The following is a 12,474-nucleotide window of genomic DNA, read 5'->3' as shown; positions in this document are numbered from 1 at the left end:
ATTGGTTGTGGGAATGCTTAACTCTGTCTATCCTATACTGTTAAGCATGCAAGTAGTGTTGTTTGGTGGCTTCACCAGGTAGACAGCTCATTTTGAGGTATGCCTGATGTTGCACTTGACATGCCCTCCTGCACCCTCCATTGAACCAGAGTTAATCCCCTGGCTTAATGTTAACAGTTGAATAGATGATATACCAGGCCATGAGGTTGCACATTGGGCTGGAATACAATTCTGCTGCTGTTGATCGCACACAGTGACTCATTGATGCCCAGTCTTGAATTGCTAGATCTGTTGAAAGTTTGTCCATTTAGCACAGTGATACTATCACACAACATGATGGAGCATTTTCTGAACGTCAAGACTGGATTTCATCTCCATAGGATTGCGTGGTGGTCACTCTTACCGATATTGTTACGGACAAACGTATCTGCAGACAGCAAATTGGGAAGGATGAAGTCAAGTATGTTTTTCTCTCTTGTTGTTTCCCTCACTACCTGCTGCAGAACCATTCTAGCAGCTATGTCTTTTAGGACTCAATCAGTTTGATCAGTAGTACTGCTGACAAGCCACTCATTGTGGTGGATATTGAAATCCTTTGTCTAGATCACATTTTGCACCCTTGCCACCCTCAGTGCTTCCTCCAAGTATTGTTCAACATAGAAAAGTACTGATTCATTCATTGAGGGAGGATGTTACATGGTAATCAGCAGAAAGTTGCCTTGCCAATTTTTAACCTGGTAGCAGTGAAACTTCAGGGGTCCAGAGTCAATATTGAGGACTCCCAGGTCAACCCTTTCCTGACTATATGCTAATGAGCCAGCACCTCAGCATGCTGAAAATGCTCCCCCTTATTCTAACTCTGAGCCTTGCCAATATCAGTCAATTATCTATCCATCCTAATGGACTCCCTTCAACACTGTGGGTTCTTGTCTTATTAAGTAGCTTATTATGTGGTATTTTATTATATGCCTATTGAAAATGCAAATATATTACACTCTGTGTTGCTGCTTTATCTACTTTGCTTGCTACCTCCTCAAAGAATTCTCATAAATCTTTCAGGCACAATTTTTCCTCCATGAAGGCATTCCATACAAAGGTGGCTGGATGGCTTGTTGCAATACAAAAAAATGCTAACAGTTTGGGTTCAATTTGTGCACTGACTGAGGTTACCACATTGGCCTCTCCTTTGCGATTTCAGTTAAGTCACCACCAGTTTTTTCTCTTTCTCTCTCTCTCTCTCTCTCATGAAGGAGAAGCCCTATGGTCTAGTTAGTAGGACAATGGCAACATTACTTTTATTCCAAGATACTCTGCTGTTATATCCTTTATAACAGAATCTAACATTTTCCCAATGACAGATGTTAAGATGAGTAGCTCATCATTATTTATTTTTTGTCTTCTTCTCTTTTTGACATTGGAACTCTAAAAATAAGACATTAGTTCTACTGTGCAACAAGTTATCAGTTTTAATTTAAATCAGATTTGATGGGTTGAATGATTTGATTTATCTAACTGTCAAGGTGAGAATACTTTAATTGCAATTTCTTAGTGAAGACATGCTGGGAAGAGATCTGCCTTTCCTCTTGAGATGTCCCCGCTTCCAATATTTTTTAATTTAGTATCTCTTAACGGTCTTTTTTGTTTCCCATTGTACCATCATTCCTTTGGTCAATTAATCACTCTGCACTTAATCTTATTTATGGACATTTTTGATATTTCTCCCTTTTCCTACCTTCCCCAGAGGACAATTGCATAAAAACTTTAATAATTCTTTAAAATCTTGTTTAATGAGCTTGATTGAGTTTTTAGAAGAAATAACAAAAAGGATTGATGAAGGCAGTGGTGGATGTGATCCATATGAACTTCAGTAAGGCATTCGACACAGTTCCTCATAGTAGACTGGTTAGCAAAGTTCTCTCACATGGCATACAGGGAGAACTAATTATTTGAATAGAGAACTTGCTCAAAGGTAGAAGACAGAGGATGATGGCAGAGGGTTGCTTTTCAGACTGGAGGCCTGTGACCAGTGGTGTGCCACAAGGATCAATGCTAGATCTACTACTTCTTGTCATTTATACAAATGATTTGGATGTGAACATAGGAGGTATGGTTAGTACGTTTGTAGACAACACCAAAATTGAAGATGTAGTGGACAGGAAAGAAGGTTACTTCAGAGTACAACGGGACCTTGATCAGATGGGCCAATGGGCCAAGGAGTGGCAGATGGAGTTTAATTTAGATAAATGTGAGGTGCTGCATTTTGGAAAGGCAAATTAGGGCAGGATTTATACACTTAATGGTAGGGTTCTGGGGAGTATTGCCAAACAAACAGACTTTGGAGTGCAAGTTTATATTTCCTCAGAAGTGGAGTCGCAGGTAAATAGGATTGCATTGAGTATAGGAGTTGGGATGTCATGTGGCTGTACAGGACATCGGTTAGGCCACCATTGGAATACAGTATACAACTCTAATCTCCCTGTTATAGGAAGGTTGCTGTAAAACTTGAAAGAGTTCAGAAAAGATTTACCAGTACGTTGCCAGGGATGGAGGGTTTGAGCGACAGGGAGAGGCTAAATAGGCTGGGACTATTTTCCCTGGAGTTTTGGAGGCTGAGGGGTGACCTGAGAGAGATTTATAAAATCATGAGGGGCATGGATAGGATAAATCAACTATGTCTTTTCCCTGGGGTGGGGGAGTTTAGGGTGAGAGGGGAATGATTTAAAAGGGATCTAAATGGCAATTTTTTCATGGAGAGAGTGGTGCATGTATGGAACAAACTCCAAAAGAAAGAATTGAAGGTTGGTACAATTCAAATATTTAAAAGGCATCTGGATAGGTATCTGAATAGGAAGAATTTTGAGGGATATGGGCCAAATGCTAGCAAATGGGATTAGATTTATCTAGGACATCAGGTTGGCATGGATGAGTTGGACTGAAGGGTCTGTTTCCGTGCTGTATATCTCGATGATTCTATAATTTCTTCCAATTTAGAATGCAAAATCTGGACCAAATAGGCTTGCCAGCTGTGAGACCAGAGGCGACTTTCTCATTGGCCAATTGCAAAATCTGTCTTTGTGACAGAATTTCCCAAAATTCAGGCCTTCACTGTAAGTAGCCTACGCCTCCATGCATCAAGCAGTTGATTCTCTTCACCATCCACCCTTTCAAAACATTCCCAGTGCTGGAAGCGCATCAAGGGTCTCCCCTCTTCTTCCCTCCTATTTTTCTTGCTCTTCATTATCCTTTACCAGGTTTGATACCAGAGGACCAGGAAAATTCAATCCACTAAGAGTTTCTCTCCCTATAGATTCAGCCAGCATACTGAATGTACCCAGCACTTTCTGCTTTTATTCCCAATTCTCCCCAATAGGTCATGTTTTGTTTTAGCCGAGGAAATATGCGTAGTTATGAATATTGCGCACAGATGTAATCATAGACTATTTCAGTTTTGCAATTCCCAATTTCAATGGCTATTTCTGTTAGAAAGGAGCAATATAACAGAGTTTTTTTTTAAAAGCACACATAACTTTCCTCACAACCGTAAATATAAGCTGCTATAATCCTAACTGTATACTAACTGTGAAAAAATAATTTAAATTGTCTGATATAACATCATACTCACCAGGGCACCGCTGCTGAGAAGAATCATGAAAATAATGAATGTTTCAAACCAATTGTGTTCTACTATTCTGTAGCAAGTCTTTCGGAGGTTCCACCATGATTTACCTCTGCCTTCTTGTATGTTGACATAGCAGAATGGGAATTTTTGTACACATCCTGAAAATAGGATAAAAAATAATGTCCATGACAGGCCTATTAAACTTACCAACTATATTTCCTGCAAGAAAGGAAGATATTTGATGAGCACCTTCATTCAGACCATAAGCATGGTTTTGAGCTCTGGCCACTTATTACTTTAATTCTCCAGCCCATCCGCAGCATTCTATGCGTGCCCAGTGAAGCTCAATGTTCAGTTAGGATCTTTATAACCTTTCAATCTGTATACTGAGTGAACATCTTCAGACATACTAATTCTTCTTAATTTTTTTTTGGGAGAATGAACAGGTAATAGTTCTGCAATCATCATTAGTGCCTTTTTTCTAACCCAACTTTTATTTACTGTTTGATTGCAACTCACATTTTTTTCTGAATTGGAGGTGCTCGTGTTGGACTGGAGTGTACAAGGTTAAAATCACACAACATCAGGTTATAGCCCAACAGGTTTATTTGGAAGCACTAGCTTTCAGTCTGTTGCTCCTTTATCAGGTGATTGTGGAGTATAAGATCGTAAGACACAGAATTTCTAGCAAAAGTTTACAGTGTGATGCAACTGAAACTATATATTGAAAAAGGCCTGGATTGCTTGTTAAGCCTCTCATCTTTTAGAATGACCATGTTGGTTTCAGTTCTTTCATATGTAAATCCCAGAACTTTTTCTTTGAAAGTTACATTCTCAAGTGAACTTTAACAACAGGTGCTACGTCGACCAAGATAATGCATTGAAGGTGTGAGGTGCCCTGTGTGAGGCTGTCTGTGCCCCAATGTTCAGACAGATTCTATTGCTAAAAAAGGGATCTACAGTATCTTACATAGATTCATGCAGTTTTTGAGCAAAATAAAATACAATTCCGCAAGTACAAATTCACCCCACAAACTTATGTATGTGTGCATGCACGCTTGGAGAATGGTCACCTGAAGGTCCGAGGTTGAATGCCTTAGACCGCTGAAGTGTTCTCTGACTGGGAGGGAACACTCCTGTCTGGTGATTGTTGTACAGTGTCCATTCATATGTTGCCGTGGCCTCTGCTCGGTCTCGCCAATGTATCATGCCTCAGGGCATCCTTACCTGCAACAGTATGATGGAGACAACGTTGGCCGAGTCACACGAGTACCTGCCGCTTGCATGGTGGGTGGTGTACCCACGTGGAATGGTGGTATCTGTGTCAACACTCTGACATGTTTTGCAGCATCTGCCATGACACAGTTGTATGGGGTTGTCCTGAAAGCCGGGCAGTTTGGCTATAAATGATGATCCATTTGAGGTTTGGTGGTTGTTTAAAGGCAAGATGTGGAGGCGTGGAGAAGGTCTTGGTGAAGTGCTCATCCTCATTGATAATGTGTTGCAGGCTGCGAAGAACATGGTGCAGTTTTTCAGTTTCTGGGAAGTACTGGACAATGAAGGGTACCCTGCTGGTTGCAGCTCGTGTCTGTCTCCTGAGATGGTCATTACAGTTTCTCGCTGTGGCATGTCAGAACTGGCAGTTCATGAGTTGAGCATTGTACCTCGTACTTATGAGGGCGTCCTTCAGTACTTCCATGTGCCAGTCACATTCCTCCTCATCTGAACAGACTCTGTGTATACATAGGGCTTGTCCATAGAAGATGGCTATTTTAATATGCTTTGGGTGGAACCTGGAGAAGTGCAGCATCGTGAAGTTCTCTGTGAGTTTGCGGTAGAGTGAGGTACTGAGGTGCCCACCCTTGATGGAGATGTGTCCAAGAATGAGACAGATACTAAAGAGTAGTCCATGGTGAGTTTGATGAGGGGCTGAAACTCGTTGATATCACTATGTCATTGTTTCAGTGACTCCTTGCCATGGGTCCAGAGGAAGAAAATGTTGTCAATATATCTGGTGTATAGTGTTGGTTGAAGGTTTTATGCAGAGATGAAGTCTTGTTCGAACCTGTGCATGAAAATGTTGGCATATTGGGGTGCAAATTTGGTCCCCATGGCTGTTCCATGTGTCTGGATGAAGAACTGGTTGTCAAAGGTGAAAATGTTGTGGTTGAGGATAAAGCAGATGACTTGTGGGATGGTGCTCAGAGATTAGCAATTGTGACTTTGCCAACATTGTCTATCTCATATGCTGCAGGCAAGGATGCCCTGAGGCACGGTACATTGCCAAGACAGAGTAGAGGTTACGGCAACAGATGAATGAACACCACACAACATTCAACAGACAAGAGTGTTCCCTCCCAGTCGGAGAAAACTTCAGTGGTCCAGGACATTTAACCTTGGACCTTCGGGTGACCATCCTCCAAGGCGGACTTTGGGACAGGCAATAACGCAAAGTCCACTGCACCCTCCCTCTTTCTCTCTCTCTCTCACACACACACCCTCTCAAAGACTTATACCCCTTTGCAGTCACACACATACACATAAACACTCTCTCTCACAGAAACTCATTGCCTCCTGCCTCCCCCACCCCTCCCCAACACACACAAACATAGAAGTTTGTGGGGTGAATTTGTACTTGCAGAATTACATTTTATTTTGCTCAAAAACTGCATGAATGCGTGCAAGATTATGTAAATCCCTTTTCTAGAAATAGAATCAGTCTGAACATTGGGGCACAGGGCACCTCACACCTTCAATGCATTATCTGAGACGACATGGCACTTGAGAATGTAACTTTAAAAAAGGTTCTAGGATTTACATATGAAAGAATTGAAACCAACATGGCCATTCCAATAGATGAGAGATTTAACAAACAATCCAGCTCTTTTTCAATATATAATTTCAGTAGCATCACACTGTAAACTTTTACCAGAAATTCTGTGTCTTATGATCTTATAATCTACAATCAACTGATGATGGATCAGCACTCCAAAAGCTGATGCTTCCTGTTGGACTATAACCTGGTGTTGTGTGATTTTTAAATTTGTACACATTTTTTCTTGCATCATCAACTCTTCATTATTTAAGCACTCCTACACTCAGCCTCATTACAGAATCACCTTTTCGCTTTTTCCTCTTCCTTTTTCCCTGGGTCTTTGCTTTCTTTTAAACTCTTAAATCTATAATTCCTTCAAGTTCTACCAGAAGGTAATTGACCTGAAATATGAACTTAGTTGATCTCTCCATGGATGCTGCCAGATCTATTAAGTATTTTCATCATTTTATGTTCTTATTCAACTGTAATACATTACAGTTGAAGGAATATTTGTTGTCTGTACAATGTGCACAGCTACAGTTTGCATATTCCCACATTTTACAATTCTTAACTTCAGTGGCAGTTTTTCTCGTTAAAAAAAAGAAACAGAATATTGCTTTAACTTTTAATACATACAATGCATACTGTTCTTTGAAAAACATGTGAAGGATACAGATCAGATCTGTCTTCCTTCACTATTACATGAATAAGGAATGCAAAAGTACAGGTTTAAAAAACCTACACATCTGCACAGATCTTTACTTTTTACTTTAAATGTTTTTCCATGTCTTCAAAATACATCAAAATGCCTTCAACAACCAATCTTGAAGTAGCAGCTGCTCCAAAGAGCTAATATTAAATGAATCATATTGAATTCAAAGGTACAACCAATTTTAAATAAAAATTAACAATGTATATTCAACTTCAGACTTAATGCAATAAATACATATTAGTAATTTTTGCATTGACCTTTGCTTGATTTTCCATGTTGCTTGCATGTCTGTTTATGCATTACTATGATTAATCAACCTTTTCCTTGCTAGATATACAACTGCACCCATATTTCACTTGATAAGTGGTAACCAGATCATTGTTGTAAATACTTTACAAGTATGCATAGCATATCTGAGACAGATTTCTTTCATTTTTCTCCCATATTTGGAATGCGCAAATAAGACATTCAGAGCTTACCAATTATTCGAGAGCAATTGATGACTGTTTAGATTCATGTAAGTAAATCAAACAGGGCGTGAAGTGCCCTTCAAGGATTTCAGAACAGACATCTGAAATTCCTCTCTGGTATTTCTGAGGTTGCACTGACCCATTTCAAATAAATATTTTTGTTAAAATAATGAGGACACAAGTTTTAGTTGGTTATATGACCACGTTCCCCATAGGAGACTGGTTAGCAAGGTTAGATCTCATGCAACACATTTACTGTGGAAAAGGACATGGAAAATATAGAATGTAGGGAAAAAGATGGTGACATCTTGAAAAATATCCATATTACAGAGGAGGAAGTGCTGGATGTTTTGATGTGCATAAAAGAGGATAAATCCCCAGGATCTGATCAGGAGTATCCTAGATCTCTGTGGGAAACTAGAGAAGTGATTGCTGGGCTTCTTACTGAGATATCTGTATCATCGATAATTACAGGTGAGGTGCCAGAAGACTGGAGGCTGGCTAACGTGGTGCTACTGTTTAAGAAGGATGGTAAGGACAAGCCAGGGAACTATGGACCAGTGAGCCTGATGTCGATGGTGGGCAGGTTGTTGGAGGGAATCCTGAGTGACAGGATGTACATGTATTTGGAAAGGCAAGGACTGATTAGGGATAGTCAACATGGCTTAATGCATGGGAAATCATGTCTCATAAACTTGATTGAGTTTTTTGAAGAAGTAATAAAGAGAATTGATGAGAGCAGAGCGGTAGATGTGATCTATATGGACTTCAGTAAGGCGTTCGACAAGGTTCCCTATGGGAGACTGGTGAGCAAGGTTAAATCTACAGGGAAAATTCGCCATTTGGATACAGAACTGGCTCAAAAGTAGAAGACAGAGGGTGGTGGTGGAGGGTTGTTTTTCAGATTGGAGTTCTGTGACCAGTGGAGTGCCACAAGGATCAGTACTGGGTCCACTACTTTTCATCATTTACATAAATGATTTAGGTGTGAGCATAAGAGGTATAGTTAGTAAGTTTACTAATGACACCAAAATTGGAGGTGTACTGAACAACAAAAAAGGTTACCTCAGATTACAACGAGATCTTGATCAGATGGGCCAGTGGGCTGAAGAAGTGGCAGATGGAGTTTAATTCAGATAAATCTGAGGTGCTGCATTTTGGGAAAGCAAATCTTAGCAGGACATACATTTTAATGCTAAGGTCCTCGGGAGTGTTGCTAAACAAAGAGACCTTGGAGTGCAGGTTGATAGCTCCTTGAAAGTGGAGTCTCAGGCAGATAGGACAGTGAAGAAGGCATTTGGTATGCTTTCTTATATTGGTCAGAGTATTGAGTACAGGAGTTGGGAGGTCATGTTGCAGCTGTACAGGACATTGGTTAGGCGAATGTTGAATAGTGTGTGCAATTCTGGTCTCCTTCCTATTGGAAAGATGTTGTGAAACTTGAAAGGGTTCAGAAACGATTTACAAGGATGTTGCCAGGGTTGGAGGATTTGAGCTATTGGGAGAGGTTGAATAGGCTAGGGCTGTTTTCCCTGGAGGCTGAGGGGTTTATAAAGGTTTATAGAGGTTTATAGAGGTTTATAAAATCATGAGGGGCATAGATAGGATAAATAGACAAAGCTTTTTCCCTTGGATGGGGAGTCCAGAACTAGAGGGCATAGGTTTAGGGTGAGAGGGGAAAGATATAAAAGAGACCTAAGGGGCAACTTTTTCACGCAGAGGGTGGTACGTACATGGAGTGAGCTACCAGATGAAGTGGTGGAGGCTGGTACAAATGCAACATTTAAAGGCATCTGGATGGGTATATGAATAGTTGGTGTTTGAAGGGAGGTGCCAGGTGCTGGCAGATGGGACTAGATTGGGTTGGGATGAAGCTACTTGGATGCTGCCTGAACTGCTGTGCTCTTCCAGCACCACTAATCCAGAATGGGTTGGGATATCTGGTCGGAATGGGTGGGTTGGACCGAAGGGTCTGTTTCTGTGCTGTACATCTCTATGACTCTATGACTATGACTCTATATGAATTGTGCGTAAACTGATATCTGAAAACACAATTTCAGGTTTTGCATGACTTTATAAAAGAATGAGAAGGACCAGCCAGAAGTGAGTTGTTATGGTCAAATATAAAGGTAACAAAAAAAAAGATGAGGATTTTAGTAGCAGATGAGCTGAGACAGGGACAACACAGAAACTGCTGGAGAAACTGAGCAGGTCTGTTAGCATCTGTGGAGAGAGAAACAGAATTTGAGGTTTCAAGTCCAATATGTGTCTTCTCCAGAATTGAAAGGGGTTGGAAAATTGTATCTTTTATGCTGTAGACAGAGCCTCCTCTGTTGTATTTTATTTTGTATTTAAGTATTTTGTAGGCTCCAATGAGATCACATCTCATTCTTCAAACCTGTAAATGAAATACAGCGCCAATTTTCCCAGTCTCATTTCATAGAACATTTCCACATCCCAGGATCAAATCTGGTGAACATCAGTTATACTCCCTCAATGGTAATAATATCCATCCTGGGGTGAGGAGACCAAAACTGCACACACTACTCCATGTACAATCTTTCGAAGCTTCTATATAATGGAAACAAGACTTCACCACTCCTGCACTCAAATCCTCTTAGAATTAAGACAAACATTCAATTAGTCTTCCCAATAGTTTACAGTACCTGCATGGTTTTTTCAGTGACTAACTTGGTGACAAAAAGATTGCAGATGCTAGACTCCAAAGTAAACAGGCAGGAGGTTGAAAGAACACAGTAAGCCAGGCAGCAACAAGAGGTGGAGAAGTCGATGTTTCGGGTTTTACCCTTCTTCAGGACTGGGGTGGGTGTAGGGGGAGCTGCAGATAAAAGGGGGTGGTGGGACAGGTAGTGAAGTGGGGATAGGTTAAATTTTTCTTCACCTCCTGCCTGTCTACTTCAGTGACTTACTGACAAGGACACCTCAGTCCTTTTATTTTCCAAATATTTGCCATTTTAGGAATACGCTGCATACCTGTCCTTCCTACCAAAGTGGTAGCCTCACATTTTTCCACATAATATTCTGACCCATCCAATAAGACTGTCCAAATCTATATGAATCTGCTTTATATCTTTCTCACAACATATTCCTGCTCAGCTATGTATCAACGACAAATTTTGAAACATTTCATTTGGTTCCCATGTCTAGAGATATTTTTTGAATCAACCTGTTAAGAGATGTTATTACACACCTCTGAAGAAGCTAGAATTTGAAACTGGGCCTCCTAGCTCAGAGATGGGGCACTACCACTGTAACACAAGAGCCCTTATTCAATATCAAAGCTTTTCTTTTGATATAAACCTGTTCAGACATGTTATGATACACGACTAGAGCAGCTGGACTTGAACACAGGCCTAGTGGCTCAGAGGTAGGGACACTACCACATGTTAAAAGAGGCCCATTTTTCTAAACAATCTGCTCAGAGATGTTATGACACACCACTGAGTAGTCTGGAATTGAACCTGGGCCTTTTGCCTCAGAGGTAGGGACATTACCACTGTGCCACACAGCCCTAATCTCACATCCAACTCATTACTATATATTTTGAACACCTGGGGCCTAAATTCTGATCTTTGCACTACTTTAGTTACAACCTGCCAAAGTGAGAATGAGCTACTGATTCGTACGCTCTGTTTTCTGCCTGTTAGCCAATCATTAATCAATGCCAGCACATCATCTTCTATCTCATGTACTTTAATTTTGATAACCAATCTTCTATGTGGTACCTCATCAAAAGGCTAAAAATTAAAATGTACATGCACCAACTCCCAACAATTTTGTAGCATTTTCAACCAACTCCAATAGATTTGTCAAACATGATTTCCTACCTCCTCCAAGGCTCCAAAAGATCCTTCCACATCTGGCAGAGATGTTCGTGCCCATCCAAACACCTCATCTACCGTGTCCATAGCCCTCGATGTGGTCTCCTTTATACTGAGGAGACAGGATGCCAACTTCTGGAACATTTCAGGGAACATCTCTAGGACACATGCACCAAACAACCCCATTGCCCTGTGGCTGACCACTTCAACTCTCCCTCCCAAACTGCTAAAGACGTGCAAGTCCTAGCCCTCCTCCACCACCAATTTGAAGCCACCTAACACCTGCAGGAAGAATGTCTCATCTTCTGCCTTTGGGCCTTCCAACCACAGCATCAACATCGATTTCACCAGTTTCCTCATGTCCCCTCCCTCCACCTCATCCCAGATTCAACCCTTCAACTCAGCACCGCCCTCTTGAACTGTTTTCCCTGTCCAAATTCCTTCCCACCTATTCGCTCCATCTCCATTCTAACATATTACGATCATCTTCCACCTCCATTTACCTATCACCTTCCCAGCTAACTTCCCCCAGCCCCATCCCTACCCTCCTATTTATCTCTCAGTGCCCTTCCCCCTACCACATTCCTGATGTAGGGTTTGTACCCGAAATGTCAACTCTCCTGCTCCTCAGATGCTGCCTGACCTGCTGTGCTTTTCCAGTGCCAGACTTATCGACTATGATTTCCTATTTGCAAATCCATGCCGACTGTGCCCAATTAGATCCCTGTTATCCAAAACATCCATTATTCACATCCTTTACTAGCATTTTCTCTTCCACTGATGTAAGGCTAACACTTTCAGAGTATTCTGTTGTCTCTCAAGCACCCTTATTGAAGTGTGACATTGTCCAGCTTCCAATTCTGATCCATTTCCATGCTTATGTCAGCTCTCTTTGGCGTGTTTTGTTTTGCTGTGCCTAAGTTGTCCAATGCTCTCAATTGTTCATCCTGACATCAGAATTTAATACTGTATTAATGGAATACTGTTCAATCTGACACCCTTTCAGGCAAGGTCTC

The 12,474-nt window shown here is 41.0% G+C and overlaps 1 protein-coding gene across 5 annotated transcripts in view; it reads right to left on the bottom strand.

Annotated features, from left to right (window-relative positions):
- The window catches only part of scn1laa (sodium channel, voltage-gated, type I-like, alpha), a 193,013-nt gene that overhangs the window by 64,755 nt on the left and 115,784 nt on the right, over nucleotides 1-12,474 (bottom strand). For all 5 annotated transcript variants that reach the window (XM_072579493.1, XM_072579495.1, XM_072579491.1 and 2 more), the window contains exon 19: nucleotides 3,623-3,777. In XM_072579493.1, the coding sequence (XP_072435594.1) occupies nucleotides 3,623-3,777 (155 nt within the window). The remainder of the gene's footprint in view (nucleotides 1-3,622; nucleotides 3,778-12,474) is intronic.

This window comes from Chiloscyllium punctatum, chromosome 10 (assembly GCF_047496795.1).
Source record: "Chiloscyllium punctatum isolate Juve2018m chromosome 10, sChiPun1.3, whole genome shotgun sequence".
NCBI classification, from domain to species: domain Eukaryota; kingdom Metazoa; phylum Chordata; class Chondrichthyes; order Orectolobiformes; family Hemiscylliidae; genus Chiloscyllium; species Chiloscyllium punctatum.
This window is presented reverse-complemented; position numbering and strand designations above follow the sequence as displayed.